General features: G+C 42.7%; 1 protein-coding gene across 2 annotated transcripts; it reads right to left on the bottom strand.

Moving 5' to 3' along the window:
- Positions 1–18: 18 nt before the first annotated feature.
- On the bottom strand, positions 19–22,842 carry ganabb (glucosidase II alpha subunit b). Of its 2 annotated transcripts, none has more exons than XM_063190368.1 (24): positions 22,800–22,842; positions 21,944–22,045; positions 21,630–21,738; positions 20,255–20,382; positions 19,511–19,693; positions 17,385–17,454; positions 16,987–17,074; positions 16,505–16,601; positions 16,020–16,200; positions 13,459–13,612; positions 12,462–12,697; positions 11,250–11,376; positions 10,741–10,820; positions 10,252–10,392; positions 9,638–9,734; positions 9,278–9,379; positions 6,675–6,918; positions 5,969–6,033; positions 5,599–5,675; positions 5,104–5,178; positions 4,367–4,480; positions 3,857–3,969; positions 2,205–2,305; positions 19–1,965 (listed from the first exon to the last, which is right to left on the bottom strand). In XM_063190368.1, exons 1-24 carry the CDS (start codon positions 22,817–22,819, stop codon positions 1,859–1,861), a joined length of 2,811 nt encoding a protein of 936 aa, XP_063046438.1. In that variant the 5' UTR covers positions 22,820–22,842; the 3' UTR covers positions 19–1,858. The 2 variants fall into 2 exon arrangements, with proteins under 2 accessions (XP_063046438.1, XP_063046439.1); XM_063190369.1 differs by lacking the exon at positions 22,800–22,842 and adding an exon at positions 22,615–22,633.
- Positions 22,843–23,300: the final 458 nt, after the last annotated feature.

Raw genomic sequence — 23,300 nt, 5'->3', positions numbered from 1 at the left:
TACCTCCTGAAATCACAGTCAATTTCAGCACTGTTTTATTGTCAACAAATGAAACAAAAACACTTTCATGGACATGTATAAGATAAGAAAAACATGGGAGAATGAGAGAGTATTTACCAGAGACGACCAAAATGAAGACCACCATCCCCACAACATAATTCATACACTGTAAATGCTTACTTGTCACTAAGGTGACATTTCTGGATCTTCACAACTTAAAAAAAACGATGTACGGCAAAGGTAGCTTGCGTCAGTCAGCAGACACACACCAGTGATAGAAGTGGTCCTGAGTAAACCCATTAAAACACAATACCCACAATTTCAATTGTGCTAAATATCACTCCCATCTCTTTTTCGTTAGTGCACTCGCTATTTTCAACTCATAAATCAGTTATGGCCAACTTGGATTGATAAACTATACTGGTAAGGGAATCCATTGCAACATGTGCCAAATGACCTGGTTTTACCTGCCCACTTCAACCAAGCAATCACCTGACAGAATTGGACAGGTAGAAACATATGGCCGTATGGAATATGCAGGACTGGATGGTGAACTAATAAAATCCATATTGGCCATTACCGCAAACAGTACAAAAAAACCCCACATGAACAAAAACACCAAGAATCAAGAGGCAAAGAATAAAAAAACTATTATTTTTTTTCCAGATTCAGTGGTTTATTCCCCTGAAAATATTTCCCAACTCTGTGAATTGTATTTCTTGCTCCAGCTGCCACAGTATTTCCCCATATACCCTCCCTCCCCCATCACAGTAAAGCACAGAGCCAGCCATGGCAAGATATTTCAAAAGTATCCCACAGAATTCTCAAGTATTTCAAGTCGAAGGATATAAGAACCTCTACATTTCCCTGTCCCCACATTAGAAAAAAGAAATCTGGCACGATATTGGACGTTGTGACGTTTCAAAACAGCAAGAACAGAGAGGTGAAGATTTCCAGAGACTTAACCATGCTATGGTGGTTCCCACGGATGTTCACAATGCATGAATAAGTTACTGAAATGGAATTGTCATTATTCCAGAGAAATACCTTCAGATGAAAATGCCTGAAATTTGAGGAAAACAATCTAATAATAATAAAAAAACAAACATGTTGACCCAAAGGTTTGTCAGTTACATGTATATTCAAAGCTCACATGATCAAAATTTGAACGGACAAAAACATGGCAATTATTATTAAAACAAACAAGGAAAAAGTTCATCTCAGTTCTTTTTATGACATGATCACAAAATAATCAAATGTGGTCCTGAATGGCAAAGGTTCAGTTTTATCGCCTGTTACATTTGTATAAATGGACATATTTCTATATTTGCGAGACTCTGTTTCTCAAGAGTCTTTTATCTATTGGACTACTTCAGGGATTGTTTTTTTTTTATTGTTTTTTTTTGCATTTGCATTTTAAGCATCAGTGTGATTGTTCCCCTGTGTGTGTGTGTGTGTGTGTGTGTGTGTGTGTGTGTGTGTGTGTGTGTGTGTGTGTGTGTGTGTGTGTGTGTGTGTGTGTGCGCATGTGTATTAGAAAGATGCATCTGACAGCAAGAAGTCCACTTTTTTCTGTCGGTTTGGTCTCCATGTGCCACATAGTAAGCGCTTCCTCTCCTTGGTCACTTCATCCACATGGTGTGTATGGGTATGAGGTGAGAGTCCCCCTTCACACCCAGCCTGTGCCCACACCCATCCATCCATCCATCCATCCATCCATCCATCCATCCACCCATCCATCCATCCATCCATCCATCCATCCACCCATCCATCCCTGTTACAGCCAGTAGACTGAGCCCAGTCCCATAGCTCTCCCCCCTCATCATCATCCTCCTCATCATCATCATCATCCTCCTCCTCACAGCAGTTGTATCATCCAGTCAGCAGCAGCGTTAACGCCAGGCTTACGCACAGTCAGCACCGATACGGACGGGTCAAACTCAAACTCCAGAGCAGTCTCTTTGCCTATGCAGCATGACAGGACAAACAAACAAACAGAGAAAAAAAAGCATATTAGACACTGTTCCACTCAAATTCAATGATGTGATACATTAGGGGTGTATCGCTCAAAACACACGTGAACAGAACAGAACAGAACTTTAAGCTTGGATGTCAGTTGAAGAGACATGCAAATAAAAGTATAAATGTGTATTTATGCACAGGAATGCTTAGTCCTCAAAAGGAAAGAAAAGAGCATCTCATACCATCTGACTTCAGGCTGACTTGTCTGGGGTTACTGGAGCCGAGAATGACGACCTTCTCTATCCAGGAGGGAGTGGAGAAATGGCAGTCAGAGCACAGGTTCCTGCAGAGATGTAGGGTGACATGGTCGTCAGAATCAGGATAACAATAAGCTAAACTTTATTGGCCAAGTATACTTGTGAACAACAAGGAAATTCAGTAGCTTTATCTAAAATATACGGACAGACGATAGACATAGACACATCAAGGGGAGAATGTTAAAAGGACACTGTGCAGGAAATGGTCAAAAAAGGTACTGCAACTATGCTGCTTATTGAAATTGGGCTGCCTATTGCCAAATTTGATCTTTACATGAAAGTTTACTAAGTATTAAACAAATATTTTCTAGTATGGTCCAAGTACAGTCATTTCTGCAGCTAAAAATGGCTATTTTTGGAAATTCAAAATGGCGGACCATGGAGAAGATCCCCCTTTTCATGTATGAAAAGTGCAATTTTTCTAGTCATAATGAATACTTAGAATTTGATGCTGGTGGTAAGTATTCATGAAAAAGGTAACATTAGTGGATGGGCAGCATGAATTCTGGAAATAAACAACTAAAAATCTCACACAGTGTCCCTTTAAAACTCATTCAATTTCATGATATGGGCACCTATCTAGAGAGTGATTTAGCAGGTAGTGGGAAATACAGCCCGTGTCTCAAATGCCGCACTTGTGCACTTCGGGCACTGTTTTTCAGTGCCTAGGGCGCTCACGCTGAAAAGTTCAATTGAGCCAGTGCACTGAAAGTGCCAGGATGATCCCCTAACAATGGCGTGAAAATGCAGTGCTTGAATGATGGACACTGCACGCACTAAACGGCGGCCATGTTGACAATGACATGGAGGAAATGTGGCATTCAGTTCAGTAGAAGAGTTTGGCCAACAGTCTCCTAATTCTGTAAGTAATGTTGATGGGACACCAACCTTTTCATGCCAACCAAAGTATTGTATGTGTGATTGTTGTCCTTTGGGGTGAAGGACATGGAAATACAAGCACCAGACGCTGTGCATTGTAAACATAGCCAACTCATATTTTGGCGAGCTAATGCCATGCTCAGCCGTCACTTCCAGCGAGGGCACAGTGCATAGTGCTCAAATTTTTCCATGACACTATGCACTAAAGACCGCAGTGCACTGTGTGCACTATGCACTGACTGTCAGTGCACTGATAAAAGTGCGTCATTTGAGACAGCCACAGAGTAAATAGAGAGTATTCCACCTTTTTTTATCATCACATTCTCCTTGAATTCCAATTTGCAAAAACATTACTCATACACCACCTACTCCATGGCCTAACATGGCCAGTCCCTCTATTTCTTTTCATTCTTAGTTGAGGGTCTGGATCCACAACGAATGAAAAGAAGTCAAGAGGGACCGTCAGCCATGTCAGGCTAGCTCCATGGCAACAATAACCACTGTTTTTTTAAAAGCCGTTATCAATTTCGTATGAACAAATTTCACTGGAAACGTCTCATTAACAACTGTGTGTGTTGATTGCATTCACTGTTGTGTGTCTCTGGCAAGACAAGTGGAAAGACAAGTTGCTGCGTACAATGCAAACCAGAACAAAAGAAAAAGACAAGAGTGAGGGAGGATTTGGGTCTGATTGTTACCGGGAGGAGAGGACATTGTTGGCAAAGGTGAGGCTTCTGTGTGCAAACTCCTTCTTGGTGTTGAAGTTGAAGGTGTGGCCATCATCCATGTACAGCTCTCCCTCGGCAGTTCTCTGTGGTAAGCACAAACAATTTTTGGAGGAGGAAACCAATGCACACCAGATGTTTCGAGGTGCAGGTAGTGGGTACTAGTTCACTTCAGAGGAGAAGATACCGCAGGCGCACACTCTTGTCCATCATGCTGAATTTTATTTGCATAAACAACTTTTCGGCCAGTGTGGCATTTTTCAAGTTTGAAAAAGGCCACACTGGCCTAAACGTTGTTTAGGTAAATAAAATTCTGCATGATGGACAAGAGTGTGCGGTATCTTCCCCTCTGAAGTAAAGAAATACAACAACAACAAAAAGAGGCTCACAATTCTAATATATCTAATAGGATTTAACCAATGCATTACTGAAAAATGAAAACAAATTCAGGTAACAGATCAGTGAAAATCGTAAGAGACCAACCTGGGTATTGAGCGCTACAATGAGAGTGTAGGGGTCGCCCTCCATGCACGTAGAGGACCTTCGAACCCGGAGCTTTCTCGGAATGATGGAACCTCCTCGTTGGAACACTGGAATCTGTAGGAGACAGCATTTTGGGAACCTTTCATACCATGCCCAATCCGATATCAAAACCAAATGGGTAAGAAGTTAACATAAAACGCTGTTAAAAGTAAACATGCATAGATTCTGCAGCCGGTCTGTTGCGCATACATGTATATGTTTCTCTGTCTTAAAGGGTTAAAAGCATGCACATGCATTTTCACACATTCTAAATTTGCTTTGGAATAAATTAGGTACACTGTGTAAGATATTTTTGTTTATTTCCAGAATTCACGCTGCCCATTCACTAATGTTACATTTTTCATGAATACTTACCACCACCATCAAATTCTAAGTATTCATTATGACTGGAAAAATTGCACTTTTCATACATGAAAAGGGGGATCTTATCCATGGTCCGCCATTTCGAATTTCCAGAAATAGCCATTTTTAGCTGCAAAAATGACCATACTTGGGCCATACTAGAAAATATTAATTTATTACTTAATAAACTTTCATAAAAAGCTCAAATTTGGCAATAGGCAGCCCAGTTTCAGTGAGCCGCATAGTTGCAGTACCTTTTTGGACCATTTCCTGCACAGTGTACCTTTAAGTAAGTCTAATGTATTGTAATGTAAAAAAAAAACACAATGTCTTACAGAGCTCATGGTCACAGGAATGTAGAGGCTTTGAGCACCATTGTGCTTCTGGAATGTGTGGACGTCGTACCAGACCTGCAAGACAGAAATATGATACAATAATCGTCAGGCTGACTTCTGATGTAACCAAAGATCCTTCATTGCTAACCTCAAAAAAAGAAACCCTCAACCCTTTCTGTTGCCAGAACGTAACTTCAAGCAGCAACAGTTGCAGGGCATAAAAACAGATTAGCCACTTGTGCGATAATGCACGTTTGCATTTCAGCTGTTAGTGGCATTCCTACAAAACAAGTCACAAATTGACTTTGCAGAAGATACTTAACTTGAGAAGGAAAACATATGTTTGTACAAACAAACACAGCCTTAACATCTCAAACAGACTAGACTAAATATACCACGAGTCATTTCAGAAGAGCTGCAGAAAGGAGACGGGAAAGGCTTGTGTGTGAATGGTGAATGGGAGCATTGTGAGGGCAATGCAGTGCACCAACAGACCTCTCCATGTCCTGGTAGATAGGCCGTGACGCCTCGGGCTCCCTCCTCGGTTACAGGGTGCACCAATAGGTCCTTGCCTGAAACACAAACACAATGGAGGCACAATGAAACTGGATGGAAATGCGAAACTCAAAACATCTTTGCAGCCATGTTTTAGCGAAAGCAATAGGGAAGTAGTTTAGTAGTTTTTTCCTTTCAGCTGCAATGAAAACCTTTTCAGCAACACCATGTATTACTGCATAGTATCAAGGTGAGAAGAAGTTGTATGCACTATAACCACAGGTTAAGTAGGTGACTTCTGTAGTTTGACAATAAAGACAAATCACCTTCCAATAGAAGGAAATGAAGAGAAAACGAGTTTCATACTTACCGATGAGGAACTGGTCATCCATGTTGAAGGTGGCCGTGTCCTTGGGGTACTCTACCCAGAGGGGCCTGTCACACACAATAGACACCATTTACATAATGTATATACAAATAACTCAAATTGAATAACATTCACAAATGACCTCTGCTAGGGAAAGGCAAGCGATTTAGTGCTACCGATGGACAGCCTTAAAAGTCCGTTTTGACAAAATATGGTAAAATCGGTGACTGGGTGGGCAGCAGTATGTAGCGCCTTCTGCTCTCCTGAGCACTCAAGGTCACATTGCATTACATTACGCTGACGCTTTTATCCAAAGCGACTTACTGGAGCAATGTGGGGTTAGGTGCCTAGCTCAAGGGCACTTCAGCCATGCATGTAGGTGTAGGGAGAGGTCAGGTGAGATTCAAACTCAACCCCCAGATTCAAAAACCAACTCTCCACTGGGTCAAGGCTGCCCCTGTGGTCTTAACAACGCACACCTCAAACCTCTTCCACCAATGCCACCATTGGCATAATATGCAGTTACTGGCTTTTGGCATTCCAACAGAGTGTATGGGAGAGAGGTCCGCACACTGGCCATGAGCTCCAAAAAGTTTTAACATTAGGGACCACTCTCTCACACAGTCTACCACTTTGCTTATTGTTTATGTAAATCAGCGCACCCCAACCTCCAAAATTCCTACAGAGTGTCTATAGAGCCTCGCCTCACCTCATGACGGGCTGTCCGGTGGTGTGGGCCAGGTAGAACTGCTGGTACCAGTAGGGCAGGAGGGTGTAGCGCTGGCGGACTGCCTCACGGATCAGCGCCGTGTTCTCGGGCCCGAAGAGCCAGGGCTCACGTCGGGGGGTGTCCAGGTGAGCGTGGGCCCGGAAGAAGGGCTGGTAGGCGCCGGTCTGGTACCAACGGACTAGCAGCTCGGTGCTGGGCGTCTTGAAGAAGCCACCGACGTCGGCTATAACAAAGAGATAAGAATGAAGGATCGTAAAGAAATGAAGGAAAAAGAGAAATAGGGACACACACACACACACACACACACACACACACACACACACACACACACACACACACACACACACACACACACACACACACACACACACACACACACACACACACACACACACACACACACACACACACACACACAGGTGAAGCATTAAACTTGGGATACAGTAGAAGGACACAAAAACAGTGAGGTGGAATTGATAGATGAACAGATCCTTCAAGTTCAGTCCATACACAGAAGCCAGTGAAGCCTGGCTATGACCAAGAAGATCACAAAAAGTAGTCAAGGGAGAGACTAGAAATAAGGCAGCCAATCAATTGATAGATCATTCACGTTTAGTCCACACCAGTGTTAATTTCGTCAACCAGGACGATGACGAAAATATTTCGTCAACGCCCCTTTTTCCCGTGACGATGACGAGACGATGACGCACAAAAATTGCTTCCAGAACATAAAAATATGACGAAAATAAAAAATGATTTTCGTTAAGGAGACTAAGACGAGACGAAATGTACAAGCCATGGACGAATGGACATTAAATATGTAATTGGTTAAAATTAATTTGTAATTGTTAATTGTTTCTTGAACTTCATAGAAGATTAGGCGCTGTTGCCCTGCTTGTCGCTGCAGGCAGTGCCTGGCGCTGGTGCGGCTCAATCAGAAGTAGCCTAGTTCAGTGAGCCCTGTTCAGTTGAGTTTAGGCCCTAAAATGTTTCCCAGAAAGAGAAAGAGCCGACGTTGAGGCAACAAGTGTTAATTTTGAAACATGTTCAACAACCCTTTTGTCCATAACGAAGACGTGTGTGTTTGTGCAGTCATGATAATAGTACCGTCACTCGCGCCAATCTTCCTCTGATGCTGTCATTTTAAACCTCCTCGAGCTTCCCCTCTTCCCCTTTCCACTTACGCATACGCCGACGTCCATTGTCTGTTCTATAGTAATGTTTGCTATATTGGCTGTTTAACCGTATGAATAGGCAGTTTGCAAGCAAATCATGAAGCTCGGATTCATGCATTTATTTAGATCAGACACACCGGGAGACGTTTAAGGGATGCGCGCGCTACAGGGGAAACGTTGTTTAAGTAGTCTAAACAGAGGCACGGCTATTGTAGTTTTGATAAGAATCAATGTGTGGGCGATCAGGGTTTAAAGTGCGGAGAATTGAAACTTGTTCCCGTCGAGGGCAACACTAAAAGACCCAAGGCAGTCGACATCCCTTCCATGCGATGCGTAGCCTATTACAATAGCGTCTCCCAGACATCCCAAGTTCTAAAAACTCATTGCTTAAACTTGGAGATGCTTATCGACCCTCGACATCCCGACAAACAAAACAGCATTAGTGTTCAACCATTGTTTGTCAATGTCCTTTCTGTCGTCCAGTCTGCATAGAACAACTGCCTACTTTTTCCCCAGGACTTTTGCAGGGCGTCCTACGAAGTGCGCGTAATCTATTTGAAGTATTCCAGGAATGACGCACGAGGCATTATCTTTCTCTGTCCCGCATTGGCAATCGAAATAACGCGAACTTGCAAAGTCTAAAATCAGGAATATTTTATCTGACTCGCGGCCATCGGGGAGCCACTATCAATTATCAGGGAAACTTCTTGGACTTCATTGGGATGTCTGGTCTTCCCACTGCCTGCAATCTGCAGGCTATGAGTCACGCGGTCAGGTGAAGAAGAGCTTGTAGCCTACGTGATCAAATTCAAAAGCAAATAATACGTAGCAGCTTCTAATGCACGAGAGAGAGAGAGAGAGAGAAAGAGAGAGAGAGAGAGAGAAAGAGCAACCTGCACCTGGAAGTGTGTGTGTCTAATGCTCCTTTGCTCTATGCTGTTGAAATTACTTTTACAGGACTGATTTGTGTTTTGGTGGAAAATAAGCTAGTAACAATGTGAATATTTGCTGCAATAGGCTATCTAGTAATAATCTGTGTAATAATTTGACTAAAATGACTAAAATGCTAAAATGACTAAAATATGACTATGACTAAAATTAATTTTCGTCATTTAGACGAAGACTAAGACTAAATTGTGAAGGCAATGACTAAATTTGACTAAGACTAAAATTGATTTTCGTCATTGTGACTAAGACTAAGACTAAGACTAAATTTAAAAAAGGTGACGAAATTAACACTGGTCCACACACAGAAACCAGTGAAGCCTGAACATCACAACAGGTAGTCAGGGGAGAAACTAGACACATTGGCTGCCAATCAAATTAAATTCTTGAAGTAGACCAGTAAAATGTACTACTACTACTACTACTACTACACACACACACAATCATGAGTGTTTTCCTGACCTCCACAGAATGAGATGCCCACTAGACCCAGGCTAAGGCACATGGGGATGGAGATCTTCAGATGGTCCCATTCAGCTGCGTTGTCACCCGTCCACACCGCTCCTGCAATCAAACACGCACACGGTTTACAACTGAGGACATTTTTTCAAAGTCTGTCAATTCTCACACACATTTGTGTGCACACAATCACGATTCAGTATCACACAGTATTCATTTCACACCTTCTTTTTTTATGAAACAACTGAGAAACTCGAAACCATTCAAACATGAAATAAGCCAAAGCAAAGCAATAAAAAAAGCTAAGAACCTTTTCAAATTCCTCATGTTCATGAAACACACTGAAGGTGAAGAGGGACTCACCGTATCTCTGAGACCCAGCGAAGAAGGCCCTGGTCAGGACGAATGGACGCTCTACTCCCCCTGAGCGGCGGACCAAGCCGTCGGCAGTAGCCATTTGCTGACAAGAACAAAGTATGCAAAGATGTTAGAACTCCCACTACAGGACAAAAATGTCCCATTGTCATTGGGACACAATAAAATGACTATATGCAGTCATAAGATAGCAGCTCCCTATTTTTTCACAGCTGTGTTCCCCCAGAGACAACAGCCTGCACCACAGACAGATGGTTGTGAATATTTTTGCATTATTTTTCCTGCATAAATGGTTGGTACAACACTGCATTCTTTGGTTGTATAAGGGATAGTTTTTCTCCATTAACCTGAACTGTGCTTGGGCACATAACGACCTTGTTATGTGGTTACTTGGTTGGTAAGTTTATAGCACAAGTTACATCAGGTGTAGTCCTGTTCATGAGCTTTTATTATTAGGCAGGCTCTTTGCATAGAACTAATCCAAATACACTTATAAAACAACAACTCCCTCTACACTAAACGGCGGCTGGTGGGAATATGCATGCTTTGAGGCAAGGATTTGAGACGCGATTGCTCATCCAATCCCATGCTGCGATTCTCACCACATAGAAGCCGTAGAGGTTGTGGAAGTCGCGGTGCTCCCAGTCTCCGTGTTTGGCATCTTTGTGCATGGTGACCTCCGGTCCGTTGAACACAGACGGCTCATTCATATCGTTCCACGTGTACAGGTTCTCCATTGCCCCCTGAAGGATAGACATATGCACGTAAACATTCACACACAAACACATTGGGGAGGAGGAGATTCAATACAAATCATGACACCTAGAATCAATTCAAATGCTACATGTGAAATGTGGTTTCATAATAATAATAATAATGAGCATTTAAACAGTGTTTTGTGCGAATGAAGCCATATATAACAATGGGATTGTTCGTGATGAAGCAGTGATGCTTTTGCTAGGCAGTGCGCATGCACACTTTGCCTGATTTATGCATTCTGGTTAGAAAATGTTATCATCACAAACGAGCCCAGTGTGTGTTTTCCACATGACAATATCAAAACATGCGTATCTGGGAGTAAGAGGACTGACCTCATAGTGTTCATAGTCAAACATGCTGGCCCACCAGTCTCTCATCTCCAGTTTGGTGAAGTCCGGATAGCCAGCACTCCCTACAAAGAGACATACACAATATGGTTAGATAAGCAAACATTTGTAATCGACTGCTTTTATTTTGAAAGCGATGGATGGGTTACAAGAAATGCAACAGAAAGATGATGTGGGTCATGATGCAATTACAACCTCTTCTATTTAAAACGGCACCGTACACCATAGTCCATCGTGTGGTGGGTTTTTATTTCACACGAGATTTCAAAATGGTGTTGCAACAGATGAAATCCCAAAAGAGGATGTTGTGGTAAGAACTGAGATTTATAATGACATGACATGAGCTTTGCTTTACAAGTACACTCTAAAAGTACAATCACAGGCAAAACTGGCCATTTAAAACACACTTTAAAACAAACTAACAAACCAATCATTGAAGAAGCAACAACTATTCCTGAACATGTAGTCATTTAAGACTTTAAAAGGTGGCTCACCTGGCCAGCACCAGCCTTCGTAATCTCCTCCATCTTTATTCTTGATGTAGAAGTTCTGCTCACGAATGGCGTTGTGGATTTTGTAGCCACTGTCCACTTTGATGTGAGGGTCCACGATTGCTACCATCTGCAGGAAACGGACAAGACAAAGTCTGTAAATACAGTCTTGAAAAAAAGTCAACCACTGATCAGATTTACATTTTACAATTATTTTTCTTCATGAGGTACTGTAGTATGTATGTATCACTGCAGTGTTTTGCATGTACCGGTACTCTGTGTACACCCACAGTGGGTTTACATACAGTGTTGAATCTCGCCCTCAAACCCGTGCCTGCAGTTCACCTAGGGAGCGCTGTCGAGACAGCAGAGGTCATAAGGCTGGCGCTAATAACTGACAATTGTGCTCGCTGTCTGCTGAAACTTGACAATATTACTGTAAGTTCTGTGAAACCAATGTGGATTTCAATTAAATGTACAATAACATGGGAGTTATGTCCTTCTGATTTCCTACAGCTTTGGCATTTATGAGTCAGGCTCCGCTAGCATCTTGCTAACAAAATTGCTTTACGGCCGTCGTGATCACAGCAATGCAGCTGGCCGACCAATCCAAACGCAGTGTGTGAAGCCACTCGTGACGTCATATTGACAATAAAGACGTATTTTACAAAGATCCAGCAAGTTTAAACATTCAAACTAACTGCTGTTTGAAAGGATAATCTATCCTGCCTTTTGGAAAAATAAAATGAAACGATGATACCAATTCTCTCCCAAAGCAATGGCAGCATCGTGGTTGAGCTCCATGGGACCACATTCATTTCAACAGCCTCTGCGCTCCTTGGCGCTCCTCTGCGCTGTCTGGATGGCGCCACTTAGTGGACAGTACCACCCGGAAAAAGTAGCGAGATTGCTCTCTCGTACTACCCATAAACACTCTCTGGTACACCTTTCTAACCTGGTGGCTTTTGGCATGTGCTTCAAGTATGCTTAGCTGCTAACAATGTATTGTTACCTGCCCACCTAACGAGGTTGAACTTGTTTGCTGTCGTTTACATAGCATGTGCTAAGCGTATAGCTGTCTAACGTTGTGGCACTTATCCCTGATGCCTTGTAGGATCTCCTTGGGGATGGGGAACTTATTTATAGCCAATTTCACCATATGGAATGAGCTCAGCACGTTAGCTTAGCGCATAGCTTAGCATGTAGCTGTCTAACCTTGCGGCGCTTATCCATGATGCCCTGAAGCATCTCCTTGGGGCTGGGGAACTTGTGGGGGTCCCAGGTGAAGTAGCGCTTGCCGTCGGTGTGCTCGATGTCCAGCCAGATGAAGTCGTAGGGGATGTCGTGCTCGTCGAAGCCCTTGTCCACCGCCTTCACGTCCTCCTGGTCGTTGTAGTTCCAGCGGCACTGGTGGTAGGCCAGCGCGGACAGCGGAGGGAAAGACTGGGTGCCTGAAGCAGAAAGATTTGATTAACCCATTTCGCCCTGGAGCGACATATATGCTGCATTCAGGTTCTTGAGATTTGAGCTGTTTTATCAAAAAATGTGGTACGTCAGAGCTGGATGAACACATTCTAATGCAAAATGAGGGTCCTAGCCTTTAAATTCAACTTATTTCATGCTTTTTATGTGCTTCACAGGCAGAGATATTTAGGTTTTAATAGGCAGAGGGTACCTTTTCCCAAAAAGGGCTAAGGCTAAAATGGGTTAAACAGTGTGAGTAAGAGTCTGAGGCCCAATAAAAGGAAAAGTCGAACTTGATGCATATGTTATCACTGACCAATCTAATCTATTGTAAAATGAAGAAAGATAATGTCAAAGGAGGGAAGTGTTGTGTCTGTTGGCGTATAGATTGTTGTGCTTGTACATTTGGCAAAAGGCGATAAAATGTCAATTTGCACAGAGATAAAGAAAACAGAACTAAATAGGGGGTTTGTTTACAAACTATCACAAAGACAAAGCAAAGATGAAGCAGAAGTTGTGTTACAGACAGATCTGAGTCGTGTTGAGCCTGTAAAATGGCACACAAGACAAAACCGAGGCATTTGGCGTTTGTAAACATTCACACAGACGAAACGTAGGTGTGTTTTGCTTGTAAACTAGAACACAAGACAAAACTGAGGGTTGTTTTGTTTGTAAATTGGCACAGAAGACAGAACTAATAAGGTGTGTTGTGATTGTAAAGTGGCACGGCACAGCTACACCCTCTCACCGGTAAGCGAGGCGTACTGGGAGAAGACATCGAAGGGGGTGGGGCCAAGCATGATGAACACGTCGATGATGCCGCTCTCGGAGATCCAGCGCACGTCCGTCTGTGGCGTCTCGCTGGCGCCCTGAACGTAGTCCAGCATCTTACCAAAGACCGTCTGCCATGACATAGAGGACACAGGAAGCCCAAATGTTCAGATTGGCAATTGATAACCTCAGGTAGCTAAATGTAGTTCAAAGCGGTTATCAGACCAATTGTAAGGTTAAGACAACGGGCTCTTTCCACTATCCTAACTCCCATGCTCATACCTGCCAACCTTTCAAAAAAACATTGAGTAGCAACTTATCGCGGCGCTGCAATTCACGGCGCAACAACTTGGCATGGCAAAGCAACGGGGTCGCCGGCGGGCCCATCTGAGAGGCTACTTTGTTTTGCATAGTCTGCCCTACACCTAGGGTTGCCAAATGTCAACAGGGAAGATATGAGACACTTCATTCAGGCAGGGGGGTCCTCCCCCAGAAAAAAATGCTTTTCTTAGATGCAATTTCCTGCATTTTAATGCATTTTAGCCTAACATCCCGTGTATCTGGCAAATAGTTTATCTTGCTCTTCACAGTACTTTGAACTACCATAATTTATTAAACTTTCATGAAAGATTTTTTTTTTTTTTGTTTCACACCATAACACCAATAAAATGCTATGATATAGTGTGCTGGAATTCAGGCCTCTAAATTAACTTTACTGATCACCAGCCAATATTGCTGTTAATCTTACTAGTCAAACATACCACCAGTCTGGCTAGTAGGCCTAAGTGGCTATTAAGTTATCCTATGTACCAGCCAAACAGAGCATTTGGTCACTTGGGGGGTGTTAAGGAGCTGGAATTGAGTATGAAATTGAAGCATTTGCTGATTATTTTTTTGGCTGTAGAAGGTACATGTAGGAAAATGTATCATTTGATTATAAAATACCGAGGCATTTCAGTGATATTTATGAACAAAAAGTTGAATTGTAATGATTCTTACATCATCTCCCCCAATATTAATAAATGGTGATGTTGTCACCTACTGTGAAGAAGCATCAGCAGTAGAGAAAAAGATAAAAACAACTGTTATCTAAGCTAGGATAATATCAGGTTAATATTATTACCTTGGGGGCTAACATCAAAATCACACTTTCAGCATTCATTCAGTACAAAATGCGTCATGTAGTGGCTCTACTGAGGGACGGGGGCTGATGGCCAATGCTCTTGGAACTTCCACAGTAACTTTTGAGGGGCATCGCTTCTTTTTTCACTTCTCTGCATAATAGTGGGCCTATCTACCCTCATCTGCCGTCATGAGTTGGCTATTGTTCACTGTTCGGCACATATATGATGATAGGATAATTGATTTTATTAATAGATTGCCATACGTGATTACGGATAGTAGTCGTGGAGTGATGCATATTTGGTATGACGCACGACCTGTTACACCTGATCACAGAATGGGCCATGACTCAGGGGGGAACAGTATTCCTATACGGTGTCATGGTAGGTTACGGATGTAGACCTACTCCGAGCACAACCGTTAGAACTATCGCTTTATTTTCCCCGAGTTAAAATGATCCGGCGCAAAGGGAAACCGAATTTTTGCTGCTAAATCAGCTAATTTATAGCGCGGTCATCGACACATTTTCTCATTCGGAAGTAATCTCGTTTCAGTCCAATATCAAAACAAGCAACAACATATTGCCGTCAAATAGGCCTACGGCGAAACATTGGGTGAATCATTACGACAGACCTCGGCATTTATTTATTTTCATAAGTTTAGGGATTTAACAACAGGACGCAATTCACTATTCACATACAGACTACCTTTCTCAAAGTCCATTTACCTTTGGAACAGTGATTTTGACGGTGCTCACTTGTAAAACTACAGCGACAGTAACAAGATGGATAATACATGATGACAGGAGGAGGACACTTGTTTCAGAGATTATAGGAGTAGGCTACATTAACCAGTCTCTCTGCTTGTGTGATTTCGAAGCAAACTTTCTGTCGGCACGCAGCTGATGCCTCGGCTCGAGAGGAGCGCAGCATAACAAATGAAGACATCCAAACTAGCGCTCTGATTGGTCAATATTCCCCCCCACACGTTGCTGGCCAATGGAAAGGCCAGCGCGAGACAATTGCAAGCAGAGCCATGTCTACGGCTCTGTCTGGTTGCAAGTCTACAGAGCAATTTATAAGGGCCCATGAACACACTTTGCTATTTTTTTCCCCCGTATTTTGAAGTGACAGCGCCGTAGTTTGATGTCAAAATCCGTATCTGCTACACAAAATGCGTAATGGTCGGCAGGTATGCATGCTCCTTTGTGCCTGTGGCCTTGTGATGACGTCACAAGACCTCGTAAATGCGCCATTGAAAGGGCATTTTCTCAAAGTCCCCCAAAAGTTGTTGTGGCTAGCCTGACAGCAGGGAGCATCAGCAAAGTGTGAGTCCCCAAGTACAGTTTTAGGACAGGAGTTAGGAATAATGGAAAGAATTCAAAGAGTGCCTCGGCTTGGATGTTCCATAGTATACCTTTCCAGCCGTGTTGGAGCTGATGTCCACCCAGGTCTCTGCTGCGTTGAGCCAGAACAGGCCCATGGTCCGCACAGCGTTGTGGGCCAGCATGACGGGCACGTGTCCATACAGCGCCATGGGGTTGTAGAGCTCGTACTGGAACACATCCAGATTGTACAACCTGTAGGGGTCTCCACCACTGGAAAGGGGGGAGGAGAAATAGCAAAATATTAACCCTAACTGACTGATCTCTCGGAGGGAATACGAGCCAATACACTTACAAGATTTACATGTAAATGTCTACTGCACAAGATTTCCTTCCTTTCTTCAAGCTTGCTAGCTCACAGAAGAGACAATACAATGCTGAACTGTTGTGAGTGGAAAATGAGAAAACTGGAAACAAGATTAGGTCAAAGTACAGTTAGCTCAAGTGCTGGTGGATATACATGAATTCACATTCAGTCATTTCAAGGTGTTTGAGTACTGCACTGCTGAGTCCTTACTCTGTGGTTTTCAGCTTGAGATTGTCCGCGTGTTCTGGAATGCCATAGACATGTTCCACGCCCGGCAAGGAGAAGTCTAAACTGATGGATGTAGGACCTGTGGAGTGGGCAGATGGACAACATTTAACTTGACACAAGGCAAGTCAGTGTAACAGAGTACATACAGCAGAGTTGGCACATTTGATTTGTTTGCATCCATGTGGGATATGCAACATCTTATCTACATTATTTATAAACAAATATAAATAAACAAATGTCCCCATATCTTATTTAAATATACAGTATAAACAAACATCCCCATGAGACAAAATATCCACATGTGTGCACGAGCAACTGTGTCTGTGTGCGGTAGCCATGGAAACTAGGACACGGCTCTCACGGCATCAATCATAACTACCCACCCACCCCTTACTCATCTTATCTAAATGAATAAACAAATCTTTAAGTTTAAATGCATGTTTGTGTCTCGTCTATGTTTGTACCGTTTGGTTTGGTGTCGGTGTGCGACTTGAAGGTCTCCTCCCACATGCCGTCTATCTCCTCGTCTTTAGCACCCTCATCTGCTGCGTCCTGGATGTCGGAAAGAGAGAGGGAGCGAAAAGATGCTGAGGACGCAGGTGACGCTGAGCATGCCTGATGCCATCTCAATACCGTACGGAAATCGAGTGGTTATAAAAGAGCATGACATGCAACAATCTTCTTTAACTACTGTACATGTTATCTATCTTGAACTTTAATGCCTGTCCTGTCTCTGTCTAAGCATGAGATTAGTGGGAAACACAACTTTAATACCGTGTTACGTCCAGTGCATGTGAAAAAATTGACAATAAAACTAACTGACTATGATTATGATAATTCATGGCGTTTGTGTGTTGTGTACCTTAACTTCAGCTGGCTCCTCGGCTCCATCGATGTTCTCCTTTGCCTCGGCACCTTCGGGGTTGGCCTGACTACAATTTGCAAAAACAAAACAAAAAATACAATGAATTTAGTGATTATGCATCCAAATTACTCATAGTTTTATGAATGTATGTTTCTAAAAGAATGCCATCTACATAAACCAACTGAGCAAACAGGAGAAGGGTTTGCATTCTATAGCAGTAAGATTGTCACTGACACAACACACTGTATATAAGTAAGGGTTAACGTTCGGCGAGAACGTCGCTACCGTGGAATAGCAGCACGACAGAGAGAATCTTTAGACCCCGACGCGGAGCGGAGGGGTCTTGTTCTCTCTGAAGTGCTGCTATTCCACAAAGCGACCGACTCGCCGAAAGTTAACCCGCTTATTATATGGATATACTTAAATGATTCACACATGGCGGGGACATTTCTTTAGGCCTATTTAATGTGAAGTCTAGGCTATTATAGTTTTTAATGTCAAAAGATTGTTGCTGTGCAAAACAAAACAGTGCCGTTGTGGAACACCGCTAACAGCTAGGTAGCCAGGACAACAGGTAGGTGTTGTCTATCACAGCAGCTGATTAGAGTCTTGTTGAAAAGTCGCTTTAGCAGTGAAAAGTATTGTTGCCATTGACAGCGGTCTGTTATAGACCAACCCGTCCGTTATCGAAAAATAACAGACGTGCGAACGTTGGGGAGCCCCGTTGAAATGAATGGAGCATTCGACCGATGACGTCACAACCATATAATAACTATAGATAACAACTCTGCATCTATACAAGGGACCTAAATTAACTCACTGCTTACTGCTGATCTACTGTATTGTTAACTTCACAAAGCAAATGTGATCCATGTTTGCAGTAGGGCTGTAACGATATTGTATCGAACCGAGAAATCGTGATACACAGAGTCACGATACTGTATCGTGATACAAAGAGGCAGTATCGTGATACGCCCTTTTAACGTTTTGATACCCATCTGCCCAGAAAACAACCACATGATATGAAGTGATAGTGCTTCCAAGCATCATCATTATTATATAGAAACTTTTAAAAAAATATTTGTAGCCTCTTGTAACCTATTCTGCCTTTGAACTATCATAGATTTTATTCATAAAGATTATAATGTTGGCAAATGTAAAATTGAGGGGTGTATCGAACCGTAGGTCATGAATCGTGATACAAACCGAATCGTGAGTTGAGTGTATCGTTACAGCCCTAGTCTGCAGGGACTTCACCTAGTCAGCACAGACTCTCACAAACAAAATTATTTTTACATGATCTATTTTAGAATTGCTATAATTCTACAAGCTCAAAAAAGGGTCTAATCTACTTCACATGTGTAGAGAGGGTCCACACAAAATAAAAGTTACCTAGAAAAAGGCCATTTAATTTTATCCCAAAAGCTAGAATTGCTATTTTTAGGCAGAGGGCTGAAAACAAGTTGAACAGAAATAGAAAATGAATGAAATACAGAAGTAAACAAGAAGTGATCATAAAATACAGGCCAAAGCAAAGCCAATGCAGGAGAGGGATGTGTGCCCCAGTGACTGTGAATGTGGTGTAGCCATGGAAACTAGGAAACGGCTTTCATGACATCAATCATAAATGTCCCACAGTGCTTCTCAACCAATGGTACGTTCAGCTCATCTGAAATCTCTAAGCTCTTCTAAAAAACGAATTGCAACAGTCAGACCTCACAGAGTTGAATTATTCTTATAATAAAGCCAGCATTAGTTTGATAGCCACATTCTGTCATGTTCATGAGATCTTAATAAGATGAGTGAGATGGAACATTGCAGATATTTCATTCATTCATTAAGCAGATGAGAGGGCAAGCAGAAGACTCAGATAGACTCTTGGCATTGCATTCAAAAGCCAAAGACTTTCATAATCCTATAAATTAACTCCAAATTCAAAATACAAGATTCAAGCACCATCCACAAAACCTGTCTCTTAGTCTGAGCTAAAAAAAAAAAAAACTCAACAAAACAAATAAAAACAACAAGAACAGTTTTGTGCTTTCCTAAACAGATCAGGAACACATACACCACTGGAGTGATGGGTGGTTGAGAGGTGGGGAGGTTTTGAGTGGCACACTTACGTGTCCTTGCGTAGGCGCAGGTGCTCGAAGGCCAGCAGGCCACGGGAGTTGAGGGACATGAGCACCTCGGGCCCCTCCACGATGTCCAGGCGGAAGGGACGCGCGCTGACGATCAGACGCTGCTGCCGCGCCGCCCCCAGGGACAGCACCACGCCGTTGTCATCCTGAGACACCAGCGACAGACTGCACAGCGGAGAGACAGAGAGAGAGAGAGGATTAGGACAGGGTGCAGGGTTGGAGGAGAGGATGGGGATGAAAGGGTGAGGGAGAAGAAAAGAGGAGATGATGATGAGTAGTGGAAGTGGGAAGGAAAGTGAAGAGCATGACACAAAACAAACCTGAGCACTCTAATGTTACTCCACATACGGGACAGACTGAAAGAACGAAAGATACGGTGCTCCCTTACTCACCACATAATTAAGGACAGAGAAAGGAGAAACCCATGAATACTACCGAGGAAGCCCTACAGCGCATCTTTCACTTTTACACAGACATAAAACAGTGTTAGTTTACACTACATGTTCCTGGATTAAGATCTGTGTGGAAAGTCAATTTCTGTTCCAAGATATTGACCATCACCATTATTGTCTATTTTCATGGGGCTGGTGGACCCATAGAACTTCATCCAAATTTCGAAATATTATACACAGCGTGTGAGCATAGAACAATGTTAATATACAGCCAAGGCAATGTGTTTGCTGTACAGTACCCCAGTGGAGACGCTTATTGGGCATGAATACTCACGGCTCAGTAGGGGGGTCTGACACGAGCACGTCTGGCACCTCGAAGCGCGGCTTCAAGGGTTTCAACTCGTTGATCTTGACGCGCGTCATGTTGCCCTGCAGCCGGTACAGCTCCAGCAGCAGACGCACCTGCACAGCACAGCACAGGGGGATTATGGGATACCAGACACACTTTAAAGCAACACTAAGCAGTTTTCATCTTCGGTTGCTTTACAGCAGTGGTTCTCAACCTTTATTGAACAAACGCCCCCCCTTGACATCATCATAATATTCCTGACACCCACTGACCTCATCATAAGACTACCAACTTAGTATTTGAACAATAAAATGGACTAATCCCCCCCAATGGCAATTAAGCACCAACCCTTCTCAGGGCCCCCTAGGACTCTGCAACAACCCAGTGGGGGGTTGTAGAGCCCCCGTTGAGAAACACTAGCAGCACTTGCCAGGTTTACATGATGGTTTTCAATTCCTAATAAATAGTTCATAATCAAATAGTTTGGAATTAAGATTGTTGTCCCCCAAGTTTCCATTAAATCCTTTCGTTTAATTCCAAATAAAAGTCTGGATCAGAAAGCATTTTCATCAGACAGACGATGCATGCACTGGGTCTGCGTTGTCTGGGTTTTATGGACAAGTAGTGTACATCTCTACTGCCCTACAAAGACAAAGAGGAATAACTACGCCAACATTGAAACTGAGAAAAATGCCTTCAAGTTGGATATTGTAGCTACTGCGAATTTGACATTGCAATCTGTCTAAAACGGGACACATTCTGATCATAAGGCTTTGTCATAACATTAAGGAGGTGTAAAGAAGCCCATTTTCAGTCTAAACTTGTTTAGACAAAATGTGTAGTCACTGCACTTTGACTTTGTAGGGCGGTATAGTTGTCCTCACAAGTCCTTTGACAGTGACGCTGTAGTTTATAACGGCAAACATATACGGTAGATTGCACACTAAACCTTGAACCCACAAGAAAGCTCTAGCATGTCAGAGCACATAAATGACCAAACCCATACCAAACACTCCAATAAACAGGCTCGAGGCTAGTTTGAATTACTAGTCAGTATATTTCCACATTTGTGGCTGGCAAGGAGAAATAACCCAATCATTTCTCAAAACAAATGTGCCTGTATTAATTCTCATGATGATGACGTGACTGTCAGCCATATACTGTACATCGTTCGCCATGTACGTCTTCAGACGCAATCGTTGCAACAGGGCGAAGATGAAGACTTCCTAACAAAACAACACTGATACCATGGAATTTATTCTGGTAGAGGCATGCATCATATAAAAATCACTGAAGTAGTGAGGTGAGGACTTAGTAATGATACAAAATGACAGTGGTATGATTGGGCATCGTCACATACCTTATTGTTGTCATTGATGAGCTGTAGTGTCACTCTAGAGTCACTGAGCTCCAGCGTGTCCAACAGAGCTCTGTATGGAGACTGGCCTGCCTTGAGTGCTCTCTGGCGTCTGTGACAGTACACAAACACACACACACACACACACACACACACACACACACACACACACACACACACACACACACACACACACACACACACACACACCATGTAGCAATCATGCAATACTTGATGAACTGAAATGTTTCAATGACAGTTAAACCCAATTTATTTTGGTCGCACTTTTTTGTCACAACAAGGTAACGTTTACTCACTTGCAAAAGGCACTCTGGTCGCATGTTTTGAAGTTGCCTCTATCCACAGCGACAGAGCTACTCACAAACAATGAAACACAGGCCAAGACCAGCAGCCCCATCCTGAAAAGACAAGAGATTAAAATCCAAATTAAAATCTTACAGCATGACTAAATGAAGAAAACAGCAACCCGCGTTTCTCGCTTTATAAGGACTGAAACACAAAATGGGGAAATTATTGTGAAATGTTGATGGGTTCAGAGGTTCATATGTCTACGTCATCATCTGTGGCCTTCGATGCTAGCTATCATTTGGTAAACTAGCCAAAGATAACAGCAGGTTATCAGCCAGCAGGATCAACGAATATGTAAACAAATATTTCATCATGTATTCTTCCATAATTCACGCCACAACGTTATGTCTACACAATCTTAACCCGAAACAGGTGCAGGCTACACTGAGCACAACGGCTGAGCTAACCTATCTGTCATAGCAGCTAGCTTTCAACGGATGTTGGCTAACGTTTAGGATGTTAAACTATCCAACAAGCCATTCGTGCAAGCACTAGATCACAACTAGGCTCGAGATGCTGCTATTCGTTTGTTCATTTTCTTGACCTCGAGTGAGTATTTGCTACAAACCCGTTAGATGCTCTGAAAGTGTACATCTCATAATCCAGACAGGATGCTCACCTCCGGTGCACTCACATTTACTACCGGCTAACGTCATGTATCACTACACAGACAATTTCCGTAGCGATTCTACTATCCAGTCTGAAAAGCAATGTTGCTGTAGCGAATATCCGCGTTTTAAAACCATTAATCAGAAACCAGTTAACAGACCATATTAAACTTCACTTCACTGTCTCAATTTTTACCTTTCAATGAAGGCGGCCATCTTGGGTATAATCCAACCCCCAATGCTACTCCAGCCTGTGCTCCAGCCCCTGATACAGGCTGTAGAATCTAGTCCTCTGTATGCTGTAAATGTGGCAAATGCACTAATTAGTCTCTGGAGATGTCTTCCTCCAAGAGTCGATGATGTGACGAGTGGCAAGGGAATTCCTGCAATAGACAAATTTCTTTGTTTCTATAACCTAATGGCTGGAGAGTGTAAAATAGTAGTGGTGAACTATGTCTCCAAAATAGTAAGAAGTCAACAGTCAGCAAGCAAAATGCACTCTTCTAACAGGATGCAAAGCTGACTGGTGTTTTCACAATGGCCAATTAAGTCCATAGACGTACAATAACAGGCATCATATCATATGACTTTGGAATTCCTGTTGTAATTAATGTGTTTAATTTTATGCAATCGTTTTAAAATGACTTGGTCATGTAATGTTGCAAAAGAACCATGGTGAAAAAGTTTCTTGAAAAAG

Source organism: Engraulis encrasicolus, chromosome 23 (assembly GCF_034702125.1).
Source record: "Engraulis encrasicolus isolate BLACKSEA-1 chromosome 23, IST_EnEncr_1.0, whole genome shotgun sequence".
In the NCBI taxonomy this organism is placed as follows: domain Eukaryota; kingdom Metazoa; phylum Chordata; class Actinopteri; order Clupeiformes; family Engraulidae; genus Engraulis; species Engraulis encrasicolus.
Note: the sequence above shows the minus strand (reverse complement) of the source record. Positions and strands in the feature narration are given on the sequence as shown.